The sequence below is a fragment of the Copadichromis virginalis genome, linkage group LG20 (assembly GCF_057382275.1).
Source record: "Copadichromis virginalis isolate Kocher_CV1m ecotype Utaka linkage group LG20, C_Virginalis_male_GT1.1, whole genome shotgun sequence".
In the NCBI taxonomy this organism is placed as follows: domain Eukaryota; kingdom Metazoa; phylum Chordata; class Actinopteri; order Cichliformes; family Cichlidae; genus Copadichromis; species Copadichromis virginalis.
The window spans coordinates 33243843-33269443 of record NC_140637.1 but is presented as its reverse complement, the minus strand read 5'-3'; the positions used below and the strand labels follow the sequence as shown (position 1 = coordinate 33269443).

The 25601-nt window shown below is 45.2% G+C and overlaps 1 protein-coding gene across 1 annotated transcript in view; it reads left to right on the top strand.

The window, feature by feature from the left end:
• Window positions 1–25601, top strand: part of LOC146685240 (IQ motif and SEC7 domain-containing protein 2-like) — a 173579-nt gene that overhangs the window by 132970 nt on the left and 15008 nt on the right. The window contains exons 3-14 of the mRNA XM_085444977.1: window positions 6834–7002; window positions 7549–7716; window positions 8323–8496; window positions 8599–8694; window positions 10499–11097; window positions 12260–13171; window positions 14257–14415; window positions 15207–15329; window positions 15422–15588; window positions 16233–16372; window positions 18064–18189; window positions 20054–20153. Of these exons, the coding sequence (XP_085301103.1) occupies window positions 6834–7002; window positions 7549–7716; window positions 8323–8496; window positions 8599–8694; window positions 10499–11097; window positions 12260–13171; window positions 14257–14415; window positions 15207–15329; window positions 15422–15588; window positions 16233–16372; window positions 18064–18189; window positions 20054–20153 (2933 nt within the window). The remainder of the gene's footprint in view (window positions 1–6833; window positions 7003–7548; window positions 7717–8322; window positions 8497–8598; window positions 8695–10498; window positions 11098–12259; window positions 13172–14256; window positions 14416–15206; window positions 15330–15421; window positions 15589–16232; window positions 16373–18063; window positions 18190–20053; window positions 20154–25601) is intronic.

Here is a 25601-nt window from a genome sequence, read left to right as displayed (position 1 = left end):
TTTTTTTTACCTTACCTTTGTTTTTAAGAAAAATAAGAGCCACAAATGAGGATATTAGTTTACAATTTTGATAGAACAGTAGCAGCATAATGTCCTCGTTAGTGGATATCAGGCCCATGTAGAGCAAAATTGAGTATTTTGGTCTAAATAACCCAAAATGTGATGTCCACATATGTGGACTGCAGGTCCTAGGAGGTTAAAAGAGAAAGTAGAGCGCTCTAAGCTGTGTGTAAGAGATCGATGTTCTCCATTTGTCCCGCTGTGACGCCTCAGCTTCAGTGTTTTGGCCGTTACCGTGTTGGGTTTTAGAGGCGGCGTGCAGTGAGCAGCATCCATAAACAGCATCCACAGACTGGGTGCATCCCACATGCACACCAATCTGTTAATTAGTGCTAAGAAACACACGAATGTGATGCTAGAAATTCACCCACAGCTTGGACAGTCTTTATCAAGGAAGCCATACTACTTGTCAGATAATTCAAAATGCACCAACATCACAAACACAGCTGAGAGTTTATCACAGACACTTTCAGCCAATAGGGTGCTTCACTCTTCTGTCTTTTACATTATGCATATGTAACTTCACGTCCTGGATCTCATACTCGGAGAAATCTATGAAATTCTCTGCGATAGCTTTTTTTCTGCAAGTCAAGCTGAACAACACTGAGGAAAAAACACTGCAGTATTTTTATTTATTCATTTTTTAGTGTCTTAATACTGAGCGGCTCACATCCACCAGTATCAGGTCCATCTTCTATAGATATACAGCTCAGACCCCCCCACCACCCACCTCCACGTCTGTACAGCAGGATTTACCACAAGCCTGCAAACAGCCTCCGTGCACGACTCGCAGAGCCAGGCTGCAGTCAATTATGTTGGAGTCTTTCATGTAATCTGTGCTGTTTGCTGCGCAGGAGGAGACGATGCAAAGACATAATGTTAGATAACAACATTATCTGGGGAGTCCCTGGGGGGAGGGGTGGGAGTAAGTAGTTCTAGGAAGTATTCATAATCACAATATCGGCAAAATCCTAAATGCTCCATAACGAATAAAGTTCCAGCTCACCCCTAAATTCAGATTTATGTGTCTTATGTCCGGTGCTTTTATTCATCTTGATGTCCAACCTTGCTCTGAGCAGTTTCATGCAGGAAATGTTTGTTTTCCAGCGGCGACATTCCCCAACCAGAAGGAGCGTGCCGCTAATAAACCCTCCAGCTCTGAAGCGTGGGAGAGTCATCGGGATTTACATCCTGTCACTGTCGCAGGCGTCAGCCGCTGGTTGTGGATGGAGGCATCCTCCTGTAGTGGCACAGCTGGTGGCGTAGTTCGATAGAAGGAAAATTGTGTAACCGGATCGTGTTGCTAAGCAAATGCATTTTGGGGAGGCGGCTTTGAACACACGCACAAGATGAGAGCCGTTAACTTCATTGTTTTTAAGAGAATGCAGACAAACACAACAGAACAAGGAAAACCCTACCAAGACATGAATGTTTGAAACTATTTAAAGCAGATGGTTTCCTTCTGATTTCTGCAGTTGTCATTAAAGATGTTAAATGCAAAAACATCCAGTTCAAATATTTCATTTCTTCACAGAGACACGTTCCAGACCTGTGAATTGCAAACCAGTTTTTCCCAGTTAAGAGTTGGAAGGAGAAATTTCCAGAGATAGAAGTTTGCAAAGCAGAATCTGGCGCAGATGTGATGGTTTCTAATGTCAGGGTCACCTGAAGTTTACCGTCTGACCTCAGTGAAGTGTAGCAGCCTGCCAAAAGAGGCGCGGGGCTCAGCGCACAGCTGGGATATAAATCAAACACACCTCTCCTCACCTACATCTGGCTCATCCTCGGCTGGCTGAGGAGAGCAGAGGAACACCTGCTTATTGGTTGGAGAGCTAATGGGTCAACTTCAGATTTCCTTGTTAAAGTTTGACGTGTTTAATTACAAAGTTGCAGAAGAGCAGAAGTATTTTTCTGCCCTTATCTCTAATAAACTTATCAGCAGTTATAGGTGATAACGTTGCAGGTATAAGGTCTCACATCACTCCCCCTGACTGTGATCTTCCTGTTCCCCAAATATTTTGCTGATTTTGACCCCTTTGAGACTTTTTCTGAAGTGATCGGTCATCTGAAGCCTGCTGTGTGCTCCCTAGATGTCCCATCTGTACAACGAGGTCTTGGACGCTGTCAGGGACTGCTGAGTTTTAAACATGCCATCATTCTGCCGTCTGTCAAAGAAGCTTTAGGCCGATCCCTAAGCTGCCCTTTCTGTCTAAGATACTGGAGAAAGTTGTTTTCCACCATCTCCAGGCCCCGATGGAAATAAATACCTGACACGAATATCAGACTGAAATATTTCAGTCCAGTTTCGCAGCACAAAATCAGCACTTTGAAAGGTTTTTGATGATCTTTTAGTAATTGGAGATTCAACCATTTTCATGCTTTCAGCTGCTGCATTCGATACAGTGCATCGTGTTTCCTGGTCTGTGCACCGCAGAGATGTGTGTTAGAGATGTGTGTGTTTCACAGGCAGAGGTTTTTCTGTCACGTTGGTGGGTTTTCATCATCACCTGCTCCACTCTCATGACCTCCATTCTTGGTCCTGTACTCTTTTCACTTTCTATGCTCCTGATTTCAATTTTCCAAAAATATGGAATTGAATTTCCTTGTTATGCATCTGACTCACAAATCTGTCTGCGTACCACGGCTCCTCTGACAGCTTTGCTGGACTCGCTGCCATGAAATCATGGCTGGCGCTAAACTCGTTGAACCTGAACAAGTGAAAAACTAAAGTGAGACTGTTCAGACCTCTGTAAATCACTCAGTTCTGCTTTCTCATCTGCAACTCCTGACGGTGCACCAGTTTCCTGTTTTGGGGGGGGTGGGGGCATGTAAATGAGAATGAACAGCTTGTAGAACTGGGGGAGACGTATATAGATGAGAACCGGAAACAGCGTGTTTGGCAGCGTGGTCCTGCTCCTGAAATTCGATACTTTATTTCCAATTGTTGGTTTTTAAGTCTTTAAATGCCTTCTTACCTTTCTGACCTTTTAACAATGCATGTTCCCAAAAGATCACTGAGGTCAGCTGAGCAGACACTTCTAGTTTCACAGATGAAAACATGCCCTTAAACTTCAGAACAGTCTGGGCAATTAAAACTCGCATCTTTAAATCTTGACATTTCATTTTTCTTTCATTTATTTATGTTCTGTTATGCAGCACTTTGGTCAACACTTGTTCTTAAAAGTGCTCATAAATAAACTGACTTGAGTTATTCGGTCATATCCAAACATGTGGCTTTGTGCATGAAGGGATGCAGATACGTGCCAGGAGCTTCGGTGAATGTCCACAAACGTCAGAATGGGAAAAATGAGGCGTCAGGATCTCTGAGTACTGCCTGAGCGTCACTCTTTATAAGAGTGTTGAGCAGAAAAGCATCTCTGCACATCTCTTAGCCCTGCACAGGTCGAAGCAGATATATGATGCAAAGGCTCACCTGAGCTAAACAAATCAGTGCGGCCTGATGAGGCTGCACGCCTGTTGTTGACAGCTCAGGATTCGCTGTCTGCGGCGTGAATCAGTGGACCCACCTGCCTTGTGCATATAGTCAGGACTAGTAGTGGTGTGATGCTTGGTGTTTTTTCTTGCTGCACTTTTGGCTTGTTAATACGAATCAGTCACGTTTTCCTTGCCACACACTGGCCTCAGTATTTCAGCTGCAGACACACTTTAATAACTATGGACGCTACTTTGAGTCAGATGCACAAAGTAAAAGCTGCCTCAAGTTGCTTCGGTGGACTTCAGTGGCAGGCTAGTCACCGTTTGCGTGGGGCCCGTCGCTGACATAAACCCAGTGTCAAAAATTGCAGTTCCTCTAACGTCCACTTGAATCTGGCTTCAAACATGAGACTCGGACGTTAAAAACACAGCAGAAATAAACACGTTACAGCCTGATACACTGCAACATGTTGTGGTGTCTATAGCTAATTTCTGTCTTTATAACAACTTTCAGCTCCGCTAATTTGAGCCACTTAATTAGACTCTGTTCTGACAAATAATATGGCTTCAAAATGACTTGTTGTGAGGTAATTGCATGCTTATCTAGATGTTATTTAGCAGGTGTCTGTGTCTTTGCAATGCATCGATGCATCTAACCAGGCTTGCTGGTGTTCTCCCTTTTCTCCACTCTACCCTTCATCCAAAGACTGTCGCCTCTGTTTTCAGTAAAATCAGGATGAAAACAGCCATCAAGCTAAAGCGGAGTTTGCAAAATGAGATTTCAGAAACCAGTGGGTGACTCCACTGTGACCACGAGTTTCACACAGTCTGTGATCTGAACCCGTCAAACAGTCCTGAAGAGAGGACTGATTTGAACGTCCTCACTTTGAAAGAAATGTCCTTTTCCCAAGGTCTTAAACTCACTTCGGTCCTCATAAAGCTAGCTGTGCAAACACACAGACACACACATTGTCTCCCACACACTCACGCTGTGCTTCTCGCAAACACGCACTGCACACCCACATTCACATATACTGTACACCCACACACACACACATACACACACACTCACACTGCTGTTGCCATGAGTCACCCTCATGTGACTCTGTGTGTGTGTGTGTGTGTGTGTGTGCGCGTGCGTGTGTGTGTGTGTGTGTGTGTGTGTTTGCTAGCTTGGCACTGCCCACGTTAGCTTCTGTGCCAGCTTCACGGGTGTCTTAGATTAACACTGAAGAGCCTCTTTGATGATGAAACACACGCCCGTCGCATAGATTGCTCCTCTTTTCTCTTCTCTCTTCGTCTCCTTTATTTATCAATAAGTTGATTGATTTTCTGTGTCGCAGCGTTTCTCTTAGCAGTAATCTGCATCAGTCTGTCCGAGACGTCTCTGTTGAGGCATTAAACACAGTGAACTGCTAGGTGACCACAGTATGATGGTCTAATACATTTTGTCCAGTTTCATCTGGATTAACCCAGTTCATGACAGGTAGTTCAGGAAACGTGGTTTTGTTTTGTCCCTTTTTCTGTTTATTCTGCTTTGATCCAATTGTTCCACGTTGTTTTTGTTTGGCCAATTAAAAGTGATTTCAATGTGAGTGTGCAGCTAAATCCATAAAACATGAAAGAGAATCCCAATCAGTCATTTGGAGTCAGTGGGGAGAAAGAACTCCCTCTGAATGGGAGTAGGCCGAAAGACAGAAAAGAAGAGTGTTTTATTTGGTTTTACTCTGGATTAAGTCTTTTCCCTAACTTTCCATGTGTTGGTCTGAACATCCCATTTGGTTTGATTTGGTCCACTTCATCTGAATCTGTGATTTGTTCAGACTGGGTTGTTCCACTTAGGCCAGATTAGCACCAGCTGCTCTTTTATTCCACTTTTCCGGTTTTAGTCCATTTTATTCTGGGTTAAGCCAAATTCCTATTGGCTTTGTTTAACTGGTTTGATTCATTGCTTTTGTTTGCTTTAGTTCTGTTTAGTCTGGAGCCTGTCAGCTGGATAAGTGGAAGAAGATGGACGGATGGATGGATGGATGGATGGATGGATGGATGGATGGATGGATGGATGGATGAATGGATAGATGGATGGATGGATGGATGAATGGATAGATGGATGGATGGATGGATGGACGGATGGACGAATGGATAGATGGACGAATGGATGGATGGATGAATGGATGGATGGACGGATGGACGGACGAATGGATGGATGAATGGATAGATGGATGGATGGATGGATGAATGGATAGATGGATGGATGGATGGATGGACGGATGGACGAATGGATAGATGGACGAATGGATGGATGGATGAATGGATGGATGGACGGATGGACGGACGGACGAATGGATGGATGGATGGATGAATGGATAGATGGATGGATGGACGAATGGATAGATGGATGGATGGACGAATGGATGGATGGACGAATGGATGGATGGATGGATGGATGGACGAATGGATGGATGAATGGATGGATGGATGGATGGATGGATGGATGGACGGATGGATGAACGGATGGATGGATGGATGGTTTTGCTGGGTTTCTTCAAGCTTAGACCCAGTTAGGTGCAGTTGAACTTTTGTTCCACTGTGTTTGGGTTGTAACTGTGATTGACTCTGTTCAAAGGGTTTAATTTGACCCTTTTGATGTGTTTAGTTTGTTTTTATGTAAGGTCCAGTTTTGTGGTTTGATTTTTGGAGGTGGATATTCTGGACAGAGGGATGATGAGGATGAAGCTGCCGGGCGGGAGGAAAACAGGAAGATCTGAGAGAAGATTCATGGATATAGTGAAAAAGGACCTGCAGAGTGTTGGTGTGATGGAGTGAGATGGAGGCAGAGATTTATCTGATTATGGTCGATTTGAACAAACTCGTTCCAGTTCATTGCAGTCAGGATTAGGCCAGTTTGCTCTGGTTTGGTCCAGTTTGTCAGGTTTGACACTCTGGTAAAGTGTGGTTTGTTCTGTCAGTTTGTCCGGTTTAGTCAGTGTGCAGCTATTTTATCTGAATCTATTCATCTTTCTCTTTTCCCTTTCTTCCAGTTTGCTCTTTAACCTCCTTTCCTTCCTTTCCCTTCTCTTCCTCCCCACCTCACCATCTGTCCAACAGATTTCCTTTCTTCTTTTCCTTTTCTTTAAGTCCATTCTTCCGCCTTCTTGCCGTCCTGATTCTGTTCTCAGTTGTTTGGATCAAGTTTCCTCCTCCTTCTCTGTATCCCACAGCTTCTCTCCCACCTTCTGTTTCATTATTTCAGCGTGATTTCACCTGAAATCAGCAGCATCTGCAGATGGATAACCCGTCCTCTCGTTCTCCTCGTGTTTTTGTCTCTTTCCTCGCAGTGTGGAGGGCGACTCTCAGTGTCCGGAGGCACTCACCTTTTCTGATTCATCCTTTGGCCATCCACCTCCCTTCCATCGCTATAGCAACAGCCCCCTCTCCAGCCCCTGTGACCCCTACGGCTCTCCCTCCTCCGGTGGGCCCCTGGGAGCCTCCCACACACATACACAGGTACCGACCCTAAAACACATGCACCGTCTATCTGCAGCTACTAAAGGTGTCTGAAGTTTATTCTGAAGCTTATGAAAGGAGGTGTCGCCTTCAGCCACATTTGTAAAAATCCTAATCCCCTCTGTGAAGAGCTCGGTGGCCCCGTTCTGCTGTAGTGGGACATTTAAGGTGGAAGGGCTCGCTTCAAATGAACACAAAGTTGATCTAAACCAGCAAACATGGTTGAAACAGCAGCGATATCTCGTGGGTCACCGGGGCAGGGGAACAGATGTTGATGCTGTATGACAGAGGTCCAGAGCTCAAACCGTGGATCAAATTATTCCAACGAATAAATTACACACATTGATCTCTTTTTTTAATCCAACGTTCGGCTGAGAGCTTATTAAACTAAACCCTTTACTTTTTTTTGTTGACCAAATTAACAGTCTGACAGTAAAACCTGTATCAGTGGATTATGTGTACTGTCTCCCTGAAGTTACCCTGAATAAATAAAAGCAGAAGTAAATCAAATCTGATTACATGTCTTCTCATCATGTCCTCTTCCAGGGCAGCTCACCCAGCGAGCCCCCCAGCCCAGCGAGCCTCGCCTGGGCTCAGCGCAGCCGACACCAGCCAGCCAGCCTGGCGCTCCGCAAGCAAGAGGAGGAGGAGAGCAAACGCTGCAAGGCTCTATCTGACAGCTATGAGCTCTCTACAGACCTCCAGGACAAGAAGGTACAATGCCACAACAAGTCGGCCTCATAAGTAACACCTCTAAAAACACCACTGGAGCGGTTCCTGTGAGAGGTTTTCCATGTAATCGCCTCCATTACAAAGCAGCCTTTTCAATCACCCGCAGGGTAGAGGACACATCAGGACACCTTTATTTTCTGCCCTTCCTTTTATCCGTAATGCACACAGAGGCAGAGACACAGCAACGTGGAGCATGGACCAATAAGGAGGTTTACATAGGGAAGAGAAAAATTAGTGAAATAATATGTATTTACTTTCAAATGAAGCAAAAGTAAAGGTATATAGTTAGAAATGTTAGCAGCTAAGGAGCAGAGCTGCCTTTGGAGGCACGAGGCGTCATTTAACAAACCTCCTTATTGGTCCGTGCTCCTTTTGTTTCCACTGCAGTTTAGGAACCGTCAGATGTGCCGAGCGGTGTAATAATTTTCGGTTTACTCACTAAAAACACAAAACTACACACATCGTAACACGCAACATCACAAAGGTTCGCTGAAAGTTTCTGCTGTTTTGTTTCATGTTTCCTGTAAATGCAAAGATCGTTTCTGCTCTTCCCTCTCTGTTTGGTTGCGTGATCGTACGGCCTGATAGGTGGAGATGCTTGAGAGGAAGTACGGGGGCCCGTTCGTGTCCCGGCGGGCAGCGAAGACGATCCAGACGGCGTTCAGGCAGTATCGCATGAACAAGAACTTTGAGAGGCTTCGCAGCTCCGCCTCAGAGAGCAGGATGACCCGCCGCATTATCCTGTCCAACATGAGGATGCAGGTACACACACTCTCACACACACTTGTAAAAAAGCACATAATGAAACACACCAGGTTCTGCTCGGTTTGTTCTAATGATGCGTTGTTTCTTCGGTGGCTGCAGTACTCATTTGATGAGCGTCAACCACAGGGTCAGGGACCGCCAGGTCAGCAGGGCTCAGAGGACGCCGGAGATGTGGACGACTCCTTCTCTAAGCAGGTAGAGATGTTTGAGCATCTTCAACAGTCATGAAAAATGTTTAAAGAACACGGTCTGAAGTACACATGTGCAAAACGTGCACAGCATTATTACAATAAAGGAATATAATTATAATTCATTCATAAAAGAGTTTGTTGATACATAGTAATTATTATTCCTCAGGCAAAAAAGGATGTGGGGGTATTGTTATTACCCCACCAAGCTGCAAGGATGGGTGGATGGATGGGCGGGGGCTGCGTGGACAGAGCGGGGGGGGGCTGCAACGTAAAACGAGGCAACTTAGAATCTTCAAATTGATGCCATAGGTGTAGCTACTAAAACTCTTAGACGAGTTCAGATCTAAGTAACCTTGGCCTACCTGAGTTCAGAGGTCAAATCTTCTGAAAATCTTGTGAATGAAATAACTTGACAACGAGGTGACGTAGGATTTTGAAATTGATGCCATAGGTGTGTCTGCTTGGTGAAGTTTATCGAGTAAAACACCTTCATGAACCTAAAGAAGTCCAGTTGCTTCTTTTTAAGTCCTCAAAAGGTCTGAGTTATAGCTCAGGACCATCCGACCTTTTAAAAGTAATATGTAAAGTTTCAAAAGTAATCTCAGACTTGCTGCTGATCAATGAAAATAAACTCATTTTGTCATAATCTGTACATTTTTTAGTTCACACATAATACTATCTAGATTATTAAAGTCTTTGAGTCTTTGAGATTCTCCAAAGCTGAAACAAAACTGCTCAGTTTGGTTTATAAAGCTACTAAATCAGAGGTTGCCAGTAAATACAATAGGAATCTGGGGGAAGCTTTATTTTCAGCAGTTAACCTCTAGAAGTGTTTGAATATTCTGAGTTTAAAAGGGAGAAAATCTCTGCTAAATGCTGGATGGTCTTAAAAGAGTCGCGATTATTGGAAAATGAATTGGCCCAGACAAGGATCCCTGTGGAGCCCCACAAACAAGCTTTCAACTACAGGACTGTTAGCAGCTGCTGTCCCAGCTGTCAGGGCAGCAATTAACACTGAAACAGTCACTGAAGTGCAGGTTTGGAAGTAAATGTTCATTGATTGGGGCCAATGGATGCTGAGGAATCTCCGTCCTCTGAGACAGGAGATGTGTTTCAAAGTTTTAGAAAATGCTAATAGGCGGACCTTAACATATTTGTATGCGTAGATGTTTCAAATTAAAAGCCCGCAGGATTGTGCAGGAACTGTTACCTTGAGCCTAAAACCGAACAAATAAATATCCGCGTAGGCGAGGCACTCAGTGTGAGGATTGGTGGAGTCATTCTTTTCCTGATAAGCAGAAAAGTAATCGTTTTAATCCTTTCCTAACCAGAAACGATTTTCTGTTTTTGCCCCTTTCCTGACTCATCTTCCATTTTTGTGCCTCCGAGTACTCATGTCATTTGCAAACATGATTTTATCCTTTTTTATGCAAATGACACACACAGATGTATATTATATTAAAAACTAACAAAGAAGTCAGCCTAACTCAGATGATATCTTGTATATCTGTTATAAAGTGCTGGATGTCCCAGAGTTTCCTGAAGCTAAATGAAAATGAATCAGAAGTGATTAGAGCGGATCCCCGGGAGTCTCTTCCCATCCTGCGGCAGATTCTTGGCCGTCTCTCAGCAAAGGTCAAACAAACAGAAAGAAACATGAGTGCAGATTTCCACAGCCGTCTTTCTCCTGACAGGAGTTGTGCAGCGATTTTCTTCTTCTGACCTTCTCATCGTCAGCTCGGGATATTTTTTCTCTTTATATTTTCTCTGTATTTTCTGTGTCGTGACGTTACGTTCGTGCACTGCAGGTTAAGTCCTTGGCAGACTCCATGGACGACTCCCTCACCTGCCAGTCCGGCCGTGAAGACTCACAGGAAGCGGGAGGAGATGGAGAGGAGGACGATGACGAGGACGAAGAGGAGGGCGATGAGGAGGAAGAAGAGGAGGAGGAAGAAGGGGAAGAGGACGAGGAGGAAGACGAGGAGGAAGACTACAGACAGTGTGCGTGGCGCAACAGCACGACATCTTCCCAACGTGCTGCGGGCCGGACGGGGGGAGGAGGGGGGAGGGCGGGGGCAGGAGGAGGTGCCTCCATGCATGAGGACAGCACCGCTACCTCCTTCAGTGATGTCACCCTGTACATGGATGAAGGCTGCCTCCCCTCCTCGCCGCTGTCCCGTCCCGCCTCCAGCTCTGATACAGAGTACTGGGGAGGAGGGGGAGGAGGAAGTGCAGGGGGGAGAGAAGACAGCAGGGAGACGGAGGGAGGCAGCAACACGAGCCGGAGGAGCAGCACCCCCTGCACAGAGTGTCGGGGCGAGTACAGAGGCAGGGGTGGAGGAGGAGGACATCTCCCCGTCCTGACCATCGAACCGCCCAGCGACAGCTCAGTGGACATGAGCGACAGGTCAGCTTAAACGTCTCGTTTCACTTTCTGGATGAACTCGTTCAGAATCTGCATGAAAACAGACGCAGACGCGAGCGTCCTCACCAGGGGGCGCTGTAGGACAAGGCCGCATGCACGGTCAAAACACAAAATTCCTGCAAGACGTTTGAAATTAGTCAATACTTCACATGAACACATGAAGTCCATATTTAAAAGATGAGCTTCCAGCTCGTCACTGTTGACCCTTAGAAACACTGCAGGAACTTTAATGAATGATTCGTGGTAGAGCTGGGCGATATGAGATTGTTTATCACGATATGTTTTTTTCATTTCAGGCGATAACGATTTATATCACGATATAAGCCAAATAACTATATTTGTAAGATTTAAATGTGCCGTTGCTCACAAGTAAAATGTGAAATAATCAGCAGCTTGTTTTGATTTAAATATTTATTTCCCATAATAAGTTCAACAGGGTAGATGTACTTAAGGAACATGAGACTTTTTCAGATAAATAAAGGCAAATATTGCAAACTACACAAAAGGCAATTATTAATTCTAAAAATAAAATAAATCATCTGTTTTCTCTTCGGTCACGCTCTCGGTTGATTTTTCTCTGGTCGGAACACTCATTTCCTCCATTACCCGGGCGGCACGGCGGCTGGCGGCTTCCCAAACAAATACACATGTGCGGCTTGGCACTTGTGCTGTACGTAACAAGTCACGTGACGTGACGCTGCAGCTGGGATTGGTTCGGCTCTGCGCTACTTAATTTGGATTGGCTGTTCTTTTTTATGTTTTTTAAGAGAACAAGAGCGGTGAGGCCTATCGCAATAGTTTAATTTTTCTATCGAGAAAAAGTTATTTCGCGATACATATCGTTCTCGTTCTATCGCCCAGCTCTACTTCACCGTCAAGCCTGGAAGCTACGTTCACCTTTTAAAGGAGGTCTAAATGAAAGTGAGACTTTATTAAAGTGCCTGAACCCTGCTGTGTTTCTAATGTAGTGATTTTACTCATATGTTTATAGGCTCAACCTCTAGTTTTACTTTATATAACAGCCTGTATTTTTCCATTCCACATCCTTACAATCCTCCGTCAGTATGATTACCGCTTTGCTCCATTAGAATCAGGTGACTAGAAGATGTGCAGTCATAATTCATTGTATCGTTCCCATCTTCAGGTCAGAGCGAGGGTCTATCGGACGCCTGGTGTACGAACAGGAGCCGTCAGGAGTCGAGCGGGGAGGAAGTGGGGAGAGGGATAGGAGGGGGGGAGGAGTGGAAGGTGAAAGCGGAGAAGATGAGCGAGGAGGAGGAGGCGGAGGAAGCAGCGAAGCCGAATCTCCGCAGGGAACCATCAAACACAAACCCAACGGCCGCTCGGTCGCCACGGCGCAGGGACAGACTCGCAGCCCCTCCAACGTCCCCCTGCCGATGCCTTCGGCCCGCACCCTGCCCTCGCACCCGCTCCCTCACCCACTCCAGCACCCCCACCCTCACCCTTCACCCATCCCCCACCTCCCCACCATCCTCGACCACCACCCTCAGTACACCCAGCATCACATGATGCACATGCACCACGGACACGGCGGCAGCCCTTACATGCAGCACGCTCACCACTTCGCCCAGCACCACTACCACCACCTGCACCATCAACACCACCACCTCCCTCACGCTTACCCCGAACCCCCTTCTTCCCCGCTGCCATCTCCCGTACCGCCCCTCACACCTCTCTCCCCCCTGCCACCGCTGACGCCCTCGCCGCTGTCCTCGTCCTCCTCTGCGCTCCAAAGCATGGAGGCGCAGCAGCACCACGCTCACCACCCCCACCTCCACCACCACCACCTGCTCTGCTCTGATGGAGACAACGAGAGCGTCAACTCCACCACCACCAACTCCAACGATGACACAACGGTCAACAACTGCAGCTCCGGCTCCTCGTCCCGCGACAGCCTCCGGGAGCCAATCGGAGGAGCTGCGCTGGGAAAGCAGACCTATCAAAGGGAGAGCCGTCATAGCTGGGACTCACCTGCGTTCAACAACGACGTGGTGCAGCGGCGGCAGTACCGCATTGGACTCAACTTATTCAACAAGTAAGAACGTCTGCAAACATAATCCAGAAGACTCAGAGCAATAATCGGCCTCCTGTGAGTTCAAAGAATCCAGGCATAAGTCAGATCAGTAACACCTGATGTCAGACACAAAAGTACAACATGGAGGAAACTGTCTGCTCATACTGCAGCAAACAGAACAACATATGTAACCCAGCCCCAGTGTGCGATCAGGGCTGCTTAGTGTCAGACCATCTCTTCTTCGTCTGACAACAGTTCAGAGCCTTCTTGGTTGTGTCCTTATTTCTGAGCAGGGGGGTGGAGAGATAAGCACCCACACTGTTAGCAGCAGTGTCATTCAATTTAATTTTATTTCTACAGCTCCAAATCACAATAACAGTCGCCTCAAGGCGCTTTATATTGTACAGAAGATCCTACAATAATACATACAGAGAAAAACCCAACAATCATATGACCCCCTATGAGCAAGCACTTTGGCGACAGTGGGAAGGAAAAACTCCCTTTTAACAGGAAGAAACCTCCAGCAGAACCAGGCTCAGGGAGGGGCGGGGCCATCTGCTGTGATTGGTTGGGGTGAGAGAAGGAAGACAGGATAAAGACATGCTGTGGAAGAGAGACAGAGGTTAATAACAGATATGATTCAATGCAGAGAGGTCTGTTAATACATAGTGAGCTTGGAACTTCCTCAGAGTGTCTGGATGACGCTCTGAGGAAGTTAGTGAGTCGTGTTGTTAGAATGTTTCATTCAGCATTAATGATGCCTTCATAGACGTTTAAGTTACCCGTACTGTTGTTGATAACAAGTTAGATGTTAGCTTTAAATGTTAGATCGTGTGGAGGGGCTGAAGAGAGCACTGCCATCCAGTGTTGGTTTTTAACCTGGTCCCATGTGTACAGAGAATTCTCTGGACTCTCTGAATGTTTTACTGAAATTAAGTTTCTAAGTTTAGAGGAGTTTTTTTTATGTATCAGAATTTTAAAAAGCCAAAATATTAGACTTCTCAGCAGCGTAGAACGGAGCAACCAATAAAAACAAGACAACCAATAAAAAGAATTTCAGTCCCAGAGCAAACAACTTAAGAGGCCGTGTTTCCTCTGGTCTACAGGAAGCCAGAGAAGGGGATCCAGTACCTGATCGAGAGGGGGTTTGTGTCAGACACGCCAGTGGGCATCGCCCGCTTCATCCTGGAGAGGAAAGGCCTGAGCAGGCAGATGATCGGAGAGTTTCTGGGAAGCCGGCAGCAGTTCAACAAAGACGTCCTTGAGTGAGTGCAAATGTTAAAGTCCTTTCAGTGAATGTTTTACTGTGGACAGGTGTGTGCGTTTATGTGGTTACAAGGTAGGCTTGTCCTAACTGAGCGATAATTATTGAAAACAGTGAAAGTTTAGCTTTGACTGGGCTGAAAGACATACCTTCACAGGGTGGTGAAGCAGAAAGAAAGCTGCAGTCTATCTAAAGCCAGGGAGGAAAGCTGGCAGTGAATGTGTTTATCATTAACAGCACAGAAAGATCTGACTGTAATTAAAGTATCCAGTGACTTAAGTCTGCTTTTACAGATCGTTTCAGCTGCAGCTCTCACAGTCTGAGAGAAATGACTGAGAACATGAACAAAGCCTGTAATACATCACTGTGTTGAATCATATCATCCCATCCAATAAATTCATCCATGCACGGATTTGTATTTTTTATTGATATTTACTGAGAAAGACGACTTTAGATAACCTCTAACTCTTCAGGACATCCTGCTACCTCGGGGGGATCTTCTGGAAATGCTGACACTGTTTTCCAGAGAACTGGTGGGTCAATAGGCAGTGGTTTCATATCTTATCTTAAACATACCATGCTCTGCACCAGGTAAGGCGGTATGAGCGGTGATGTACCTCAGAGAATCATTAACTACCTTCATAGTATTGAAACACAGCCTTAAACCTGAAGGGACCACATTAAACCCCGACTCCTGCTTCACAGGCCTCTGAGCTGTCAGGAGTAGGTGAAGACGAGGCTTAAGGAATGCGTTTGTGGATAATGATCAGCGTTTTCTGTCTCTTTCTTTAGCTGTGTCCTGGATGAGATGGATTTCTCAGGGATGGATCTGGACGACGCTCTGAGGAAGTTCCAAGCTCAGATCAAAGTTCAGGGTGAAGCCCAGCGGGTGGAGCGGCTGGTGGAGGCCTTCAGGTATTAAACGGCGTCGCGGAGGGTTTGATCAAATATCAAAGAGCTGAGTCGTCTGTGCAGTTTGTGATGCTCCCCTTTCTCTCGCTCTGCAGTCAGCGATACTGCGTTTGTAACCCGGTGCTGATCCGGCAGTTCCAGAATCCAGACACCATCTTTATCCTGGCCTTTGCCATCATCCTCCTCAACACAGACATGTACAGCCCCAACGTGAAGCCGGAGAGGAAGATGAAGCTCGAGGACTTCATCAAGAACCTGCGTGGTCCGTATAGCAGCGCCCCCATAATCAGTCTGAAACGATGCAGGGCTGTAAAATGTTAAAATCAGTGTTTGAGTCTGAGAGCAGCAGAAATGCTGCAGGCTGTCGTCATGTAAAACCTCATAAACCTGCAACAAATAAATGGTAAAACTACAGTTTAGGAAAGAGGCTGAAACCTCTTGACCTCCTCCTGGTGTGGACAATGTCCGCTCCATGTTAAAGGATTTTTTATCCGCTTGAAGCATTATTTAACCGTTAGCATGTGGCTAAAACAACACAGCAGTTTGCTGTTCATTCTCATGTCATTTAACTGATGAGATCCAGAATGAAACACTCGGTGCAGCACTGCAGTGTGCTCTGAAGCTAAGAGTGAAACTTTGCTGGTGTTTGTGCTGTTTCTGTCTGTGACTCATCAATTTAGCCAAAACGCTTAACGTCAGATTTTTAGAGAATGACACATTTTTGTCTGACGACAGCTGGAACAAATCTGACTAAGCATGGCACAGACAGTCACTGAGATCACAGTCGCAGACAGCAGCCAGCCATGTGGATGAACTGAGGAAAGGAAGCACCGGATGATAAAACAGGAGTAAACATTGTGCCTGCACAAAAGATACATGTCAAACTCTTACCTGTGATCCCAACAGGTGTCGATAATGGTCAAGACATTCCCCGGGACCTGCTGGTGGCGATCTATGGAAGAATCCAGAAGTGGGAGCTTAGGACAAACGATGACCACGTGTCCCAGGTCCAGGCGGTGGAGAGGATGGTGGTCGGCAAGAAACCCGTAAGACGCTCTTACACCCCGAGATGAAAATATCTGTTACACTGCACAAAGGTTCCAGGTGGATGCTTTTAAAAATAGCATCATGATGGGTTTTTATTTATAACTTAACTTTATAGCAACAGCAAAGCTTTTGATTTAGCCAAAATCCAAATCCACGCATTTATCACATCCAGACTGGACTGCTGTAACTCCCTCTACTTGGGCCTCCAACACTCGTCTCTTTACCGGCTTCAGGTAGTTCAGAATGCAGCTGCGCGTCTCTTGACAGGTACAAGAATCTATGAACACATCACTCCAATTTTAGCCAACTTACACTGGCTCCCTGTTAAATATCGTATCGATTTTAAAATTCTTTTGTTCACTTTTAATATTCTAAATAATTTAGCGCCCAGCTATCTTTCCGAACTCCTCCACTTGTACAATCACAATAGAGCACAAAGATCGTCCAATCAGATGCTCCTAGCTCAACCCAGGTCTCGACTGAAGTCGAGAGGTGACCGGGCCTTTGCAACCGTAGCACCTGGAATAACCTCCCTGTTCATGTTCGTACCGCCGAGTCTATTCAGTCTTTTAAATCACATGGATGGATGGATTCAAATTCAAAATTTATTTGTATAGCACATTTGAAAACAGAACTGACCAAAGTGCTTTACAATCGGTAGAGATGGATGGATGGATGGATGGATGGACGGATGGATGGATGGATGGATGGATGGATGGATGGATGGATGGATGGATGGATGGACGGACGGATGGATGGATGGACGGACGGACGGACGGATGGACGGATGGACGGGTGGGTGGGTGGGTGGATGGATGGATGGATGGATGGACGGACGGACGGACGGACGGATGGACGGACGGACGGACGGACGGACGGATGGACGGGTGGGTGGGTGGGTGGGTGGACGGACGGATGGATGGATGGACGGGCGGATGGATGGATGGACGGACGGATGGATGGATGGATGGATGGACGGATGGATGGACGGACGGACGGACGGACGGGTGGGTGGGTGGATGGATGGATGGACGGGTGGATGGATGGACGGGTGGGTGGGTGGACGGATGGATGGATGGATGGATGGACGGATGGACGGATGGATGGATGGACGGGTGGGTGGATGGATGGATGGATGGATGGATGGATGGATGGATGGATGGATGGACGGGTGGGTGGGTGGATGGATGGATCCTTTGCATGTGTTTGAACAGGTTTCATGGATTTCATCGCTGTAGGATTTCAGTATCAGTTTCAGCTTGATACTTTAATGTAATTAGATGTAATTACTGTTATCATTACAACACTATAGCTATAAATAACTAAAGTGGCATCAATAATGACTTTTTAAGTGACAGGATAAAACTGTGTATGTTCCACCATCCGTAGTCTTGAGTTATCACTCAGTCCACTGACAATGTGACTCTGCAGGTCCCACATCAGTGTCAGGAATGTTATCTGTGTTATGCACGAGAATATAGTTGATTTTATGTTGCAGGGACATAAATCTGCTCACACAGTCATTCAGTCACATTTCAGAGATCAAAAATCCGACATGCTTTAACATAAATCATTGCATTTAACTACAATTATGCTCTTTTTTTTATCCCTGCCTCTTTTTTAGTACATAATAACCTTTTGATACAGGGCAGGTCACAGAAGTGTGTGTCTGTCTGTGTGTGTGTTGCAGGTGCTGTCGCTGCCTCATCGCAGGTTGGTGTGCTGCTGTCAGCTGTTCGAGGTTCCCGATCCAAACAGAGCTCAGAGGAGCGGCGTCCACCAGAGAGAAGTCTTCCTGTTCAACGACCTGCTTATGGTAAACGATGCACTCTGTGTGTGACATGTGCTTTTGCTTCTCACAGGGATATAAAGTCACCAGAACAACTCACTTAAATCTAAACCAAGGTTAGGTTTCAGTTTGCATTGCGCTTCTGGTCCGTCAGCTGTGGATTTAGTGGAAAACAGAGTCATTTAGTGTGACTTTGCAGAGTGTGTGTTTGGTTATTGCACCATTTAAGGACCAGTGTGACCACCGATTCTTGCACAACCTTAAGATTCACTCACATGTGAGATAAAAGGATTTTTGCATCACTGGAGTACCATTTTATCCCATAATGCCCTGCTCATGTTTAAGCAGTGCTCCAGAAATGTCAGGAAGTCTGACAGCGCGACTTTACGAGAAAAGACCAAAAAAACCAGGATTTGTCAGCGAGTTTTACCCATCGGGTCTCATGTTTCTCCACTGAGACTTTACGTTTCTGGTTTTCTCCGCTGTTTTCGTCATGCATGCTTCAACAACCTGCTCAGCAGCAAACTGCAGAGTTTAGAGTCGAGTGAGCGAGTGCAGCTGAACTGGAGAGAGTGGAGACCAAACTGCAGCTAAGGAGACGCTCAGTATTTGGCTCAAATTCTCAGTTTTCTGGTCAGATGCTGCTTGATTTTTGCTGTTATGTTTTTAGGCAGTGCTGCTAAGATTTAGTAGCTGAAGCAAAATCAGTAAGAAGTCCAGGGCCCTTTCTCAATTCTCAAGTACGCGAGTCCGGACTTGCCGAGAACGCGAGCACGGACAATTGGAAGACCAGCGTACTTGATGATGTCACAGGTCCGGAGTTTTTACTGCCGTCCCCTCTTAATTTAACTGTGAGTAATATGTTATGAAGCTGAACTTTAATCACAGCCCGATTTAATCGTGACTTATATATCATGTTTAACCTCAGCAGTGAAATCTCTATTAATAAAAATAGTGTACATGTATGTCTTAATAAAAACAAGCAGGTGAGATGTTAGAACGCTTTTATTTTTATTGTAGTGGACACTCAATACAATAGACAGCTGCTGGGGTTTGTTTAACCTGAGTAGCGAAAAGACCGCGGGGGGGGGGGGGTTGGAAACGATGTGCCGGGAGTCCGCTGTTCTCGCCGGCTCTAGTGATCCTCGACCTCGCTGTCTGCTATGGAGCTGGCGGGTCACGGATGTCTCCGAAAACATCGGAGCGCGTTTGGAAATATATGATATCTTGATAAATCGAGCAGATATTTGAAGTTTACACGCTTGAAAATAACTTAAAAGTTTATTTTGTGACCCAGAAAGAGTAATATTTAAACGTTTTTAGCCCCGCTCGTCCGCCATTGCCGCGTTTGAGTTTTGGACGAAATGCATTCTGGGATATTTAGCTGTACTAAGTCCACACAAGTCACCACCGATGCATGCTCGATAAAACGGGCGGAGAACACATCCGGGACTTTTTCGCGTTCTCGGCTTGATGCGTACTTCGAATTGGAGCAGTACTTGGTCTCCGACTGATGCCGTATCACGAGTACACGAGAACACAAGTACGCACATTGAGACAGGCCCCAGGTTTATCAGCTGGGAGAGCTTGGTTTAGATTTCGACCTTTGACCTTCGTTTTTCTCCACTCGCTGATTCGTTTAGTCTTCACTCGCTGGTTATGGTTTGAACTCTCTGAGGGAAGACAGTGTTTTGTGTCTGCAGTCACCAGGAGCTTCCCACGGAGAGATTTTAATTATATTCTCTTTTCACTTGTTTCTTTTTTAAACTTTTTTACAGATGCACATCTGCTTGTTTTCGACACAGTACCTGTCGGTGTTTTGGTGTTTGTGTGTATTTTCACGCAGGACTTCTTTACCTTCTTTTCCCTTATTTTAATTCCTCCTCCTCAGGTGACAAAGATCTTCCAAAAGAAGAAGACTTCTGTGACGTACAGCTTCAGACAATCGTTTCCTCTGGTCGACATGCAGGTCCACACTTTCCAAAACACCTGTAAGTACTGCTCTCTGCTGCCTCCTCTCATCCATCTTCCTCCGCCTCTCTCGTTTTAGTCTCTATGTCTCCTTTTCTTTTTTGTACTTGCTTGACTCTATTTTTACCCAGCAGTCAGCAGGCGCACTGAAAACAGTCACACATGCATGAAACACATGGTGCTGTAAATATATGAATACCCTGATTGCTGCACACGTGTTGTCTGTATGGATTTGCCAGCTCACTTCTCAGGGCTTTGCTCGATTTAAGGATATTTCCAAGCATATTTTTGACATCCCACTGAAAAAGATGCTGCTGTTGTCGAGCTACTCAAATACTTTGTTCTTTATGAGAAACTCTGAATCTGAACATGCTGAATCTCTGTAGAATTACAACGGTTTAATTTACAAGTCCTGCAACTTCCTGCTAATTTTGTGGCAGCTTTTCACATAATTGCAGGTCTCTTTCCAAGAACGTCCTACGTAATTTGGTATCGCTGATTGCAGGGGAAATGGAGAAAGTGTTAGTTGCTTCAGTAAGCAAATACCTCCTAGTTAACTTCATGTTTTAAGAAATAAAAATAAAAGTTATGAATATGGGAACTGAAAACGTTAAAAAATGTGGAAAGTCTAAACTAATGTGCCTCCATTTCCTTATATTGGAGGTATCAGCTACAGTAAAATACCAGCTGAGTTCAAAATGAAGCTTTCTTGATTTCTTTGATCATAATGTCAGACTCTCCGTCCATGCTAACGGACGAGACTACACGGCTGCAGGTTGTCATTGTGTTATCGCTGTACTCATGGCAGAATGTAAAGGAGGTTCACAGAGGTTTAACAGATGCAGAGTTAGTACTCAAGGGCTGTACAGCTGCTGTGTGTACAGTCTGAGGGGACGGAAAGCTGCAGCGTAGCTACGTGTAGCGATCTGGTAACAGCATATCCACAAGGAGGGTTTAAGGAGACGAGACGTCACCCTGCGAGGTGCCTGTGTCACTCAGCATGTCTGCGATGCTTCAAATAAAAACCGTCCCAAATGTCGGAGTCACGGGAATTCATCAGGATCCGTCTTTAACATTATCACAATACATCTGGTGTCTGTTGGGGCATTTCACAAGTGTTGAACCAACCAGCCACAAATGCCGTCTTTAGGTTACATCTCTCTCATCCTTTGGACTTGTGAAGGTGAGTTTTTGCAGTTTGGTGCCATAAAACATCCAGACACAGCCGTCAGGTGGGTAATACATATTATACATGTCAGCGAGTCGAAAAAGGGGAAACATTAAATACATTAACTTACCTGAAAGTTAATAATGGCTTAGATATGGCAGTCAAAACACAAAAGAACATGTTCTTATTTCTTATGCATTCAGTGGGTTAATAATTAAAACTGCAGCTCCTTTGTAAAAGCTTGACCAACATTTACACGACAGGCTGTGTTTTTCACGTCACGTGCCTTCGTTTGGTACGAGCAGGACACTTTCTCTTGGATTTCATATAAAAAACAAAAATTGGAGGTTCTGTCCTAGTTGGAAATATTCTCAACAATCTGTTAATAATCACTTGGCAAAAGATTATTTTACTTCCTTTTCCAATTACAATGATCTGCCAGCCGTTTCTTTAAAAGACAGACACCGTCAGTCAGCACAGCACCAACAACACAAGCCGTGTTTGAAAGGAACGGTGGAAGCACATCACAGGATTTCCTAAATATACGTCTGTCAACCTGAAAACGAGGCTGCTTGACAACGTTTCTCAAAACATTTTTCAATAACAACGTTAACACAGTCCTATAGAGTTATGTTTGTTTGTGTGTGTGGGCGTGTGTGGTTTCCAAGCCTCTGCTTCTTCAGCAGAGATGAATTGGCTCTCAGCTCCACGCAGCAGATTGGAGTTGGAGGTGTTTCAAATCTGCCTGAGCGCCTGTTAACAGGATCTCTCACTCAGAGAGAGAGTTCGGCTCTGAAATTACATACCCACCCCTTTCTCTCAAAGAGCCTGTATGTATAAATATGTACGTGAAACGATGCAGAACCTCCCACAAAATCTCAGCTGACACAAAACTAAAGTCTCATTTGAAGCCATTAAATGGATCTTAACAGCTAAGTGATGTAGAAGCACCTAGAAGTGCCTACACCACCACCACTGCTGGGTGCAGTTAAAAGGGCACAAATCCACACCGTGTCTCTCGCGCGTGCACTGGGGTTTCCTGATGTCCTCAGATTATGGAATCAACCATGTGTCTCACACTTTTTGAACATTTTGAATCCCCAGTGCTAGCATTTTGCTACCTGCCGTGTTGTTTATTTATTTATTTATTGTTGGAGCCGGCAGTTTTCATCTTCGAATTAAAAGTGTGCAAACAGTAAACGAGCTAATAGGTGACACTGTAAGCCGTATTATTTGTAAGAAAACTACATTAAACTATTTTCCAGAGGAGACCAACTGCACGAAGATGGACGGAAAGGTTCATGACAGTGAGGAAGTCTGTCAGTGTAAGCTGCTGCACCCATAACTCCAGTAACCAGATATCCGAGTTATAAAAAGTAACCCACCTCACAGCTTTTTGTGTCAGGCTTTAAATGTCTTTCTTTCTTTCTTTGTATAAGGTTGGATATTTTACAGTGTTTGGATGTATTCAGCCCCAGAGGTGTCCAGCTGCACACCGAGCATCCTTTGGTGACTCTCTCTGTCGTACAGGCTGCTACAGTATTGGTCTGAGGGACAGTAGTCCTGTTTTACAGAGAACACTGTAACATAAATCACAGCCATAACAGCTAAACCACTGTGGTCAGTCTCTTATTTCTGCTTTCAGTCAGTAGTTATGATTAGACAGTAAAAAACACTCGATTTGGTCAAGAAAAGATTGTTTGGATTAAAATGTGCCACTTTACGACATTAACCCTGTTTGACAGAGGTGGCCAAAATAAACACTCATATAAAAGTGCAGGTACTTGTCCTGACAAATATTCTGATGAAGGTTGAAGTACTGATTCAACTTTTTTACTGAACTACATGAGAAAAAGTACAGATGCTGAACTGTAATCAGAGTACAAAAGGAAAAGAGTAAAGTACTCTTCAAAGGGCATCTAACCAACTGATTTCAGCAACATCCAAACAGATATTACACAGACTCTCGTGGCTTTTATTCCACTCTGTTTTGTCCCGTTTTCCTCCATCACCCCCAACTGTCACAGATGGCTGCCAAAGGTTTCTTCCTGTCAAAAGGGAGTTTTTCCTTTCTATTGTCATCAAGTGCTTGCTCATCTGATTGCTGGGGTTTTCTCTGTGCTAATGTTGGGTCTTTACATACAATATGAAGCACCTTGAGGCGTCTATTTGTTTTGATTAGGGTAAGCATCAACATCTTAAATTTAATTGAACTTTGTGCAGTCAGCTGTGGTGTTCATGTCACTGACCATGAACACCACAGCTGCTCTGCACCAGTCCCACAGAGTGCATTACTAAACATTACCACAGTACCACCAACCGGTATAGTTAACCTGCCTAGCAATTTCATGCAACATCTAAATAAACAAAATATTAGTGTACTTTAATTTCATACCCCAGCATCACATTTGCTCAAAGACGCTAAAATAAATGAGGTCCATAACATGTAAGCTTTAACTATCCAGTCTGTCAAATGTCACTGAGCAGTCCTTCCTCAGCAGCATTAGAAGATAACTCATGCTAATGCATACCGATTGGTCCATTAAGGATTTACAAAAGGAGACGGCTGTTGTACCTTGTTAAAAATAAAAAATCTAACGAGACAGTGGGAGTGTCTGTGAAACCACAGCAGAAACATTTGTGTATAAGAAGCAGCTGCTGGTGGTGGTTGAAGGTGATGCTCTGAGGAGGCTGTATGCCTCACATCATGGAGGCTTTACCGTGGCTGTTGCCATGACGTCATCAGAAGAAAAAAAAGATTACCCCCCCCAAAATGCCATTGTGTATCCCACAGCTCCACAGAGCTTCATTCGCTCTCGGGAGCATTCCTGATATAATAGAAATTCTCCTGTGTTGCTTGGGTAAAATCAGACTGCGCCTCTGCACAGCTCACGATTATGCAATCTCCTGTCATTCCTGACACAAGTGTGCATGTTTTCCAAGACTCTACTTCTTCAGAGATGAATTGGCTCTCAGTTGCATGCAGCAGATTGGAGCTGTTGGCGTTTCAGATCTGCCTGAGCACCTGTTAACAGGAAGCCTCGCTCAGAGAGAGAGTTCAGCTCCCAAATTCAGAAAGAGGTTGTTTATTATGTAGCAGAGCCGCCCACAAACTCGTGGCTTACCTAACAGGGACATTACATACCTGTAGGGAGCCATAAGATTATCTCTGAGACTGTGCCGGCACACATGGATGAAGCCTGCTCCACACACTCACATTAACTCTGAAACAACCTCTGCAGAGTCACAGGTTTAGCTGCATTCTCAATGCTCGGCTTTCTCATCTCTTCTGCTCTCACCTGGCAGAAGACTGTTGGCTGTAGGTTTCGTGAGACAGAGATGATAATATTTTGAGCTGTCTTCTGTTCCTTACGCTGTATTTGACTGGATTGCATCACATTACATTGTGTCACGTATATGTCGGTTGTTCCAGTGTCGCCTCAGAGCTCGTTCACTTGGTGCTTTTTGTTGCTGACAGTTCTGGTTCTCCAGTTGGAGCTAAATGGGTCTTGGGCGCTGATGACTGAGACCAGGACAGATTGTCCCATGTGATTCATCAGCACAGTCATGCATCAGCCGCGTGGGTGCGTGTGTTTGTGTGTGCGCACGTCGCGTGGGAGGCAGGTAGGAAGGTTTGTGTGTGCGTGTACACAAATCTTATTTTCTCAATCAGATTAATGCCGCCCGTGAGGAGGGGTGAGGCTCAGAGATCAGCACACTGTTTTCTGATGAAATTGAAATAACACAGATTGCTCCAAATACCAATTCATTATTTTCAAAGTACAGGCTGTTAAATTACTTCAGTTTCATTACTGAACAAAGGGTCTGTACAACTGTCAATCCAAGCAGATAAAACAATACAACATAAAACGCGCTTTAATGCATACAGTTGCTGCACATCTGCAAGCCACTTTGGAACCCACCTCCACCCCAGCTCCTCCTTTTAATGCATGTCTGCCTCCGGCTTTCCATCCATACACGTTGAGGCGTACATTACATCTGTTTGATTTGCAGAGCTTGGAGATGTGAGGAAGGATTTGAGGGAAGGAAATCAGTGCAAAACGAGCCCTTTAAAAAAATTGAATGGATCCATCCTTCTGGATGTCCCTTAGATTAGACTCCCACTATGAACTCCTCTTTCAGGGAGCGTTACTGTGCTCTTCATCAGAGTTATATTCCTATTCTCAGCTCTGCAGGGAAACCTTATTTATGTTATACTGCAGCCACTGAGTTCTGTTCACAGCAGGCCATGTAACCTGCCTCTCCACTGTGTCTCCAAAAAATATCCACATCCAAAAAA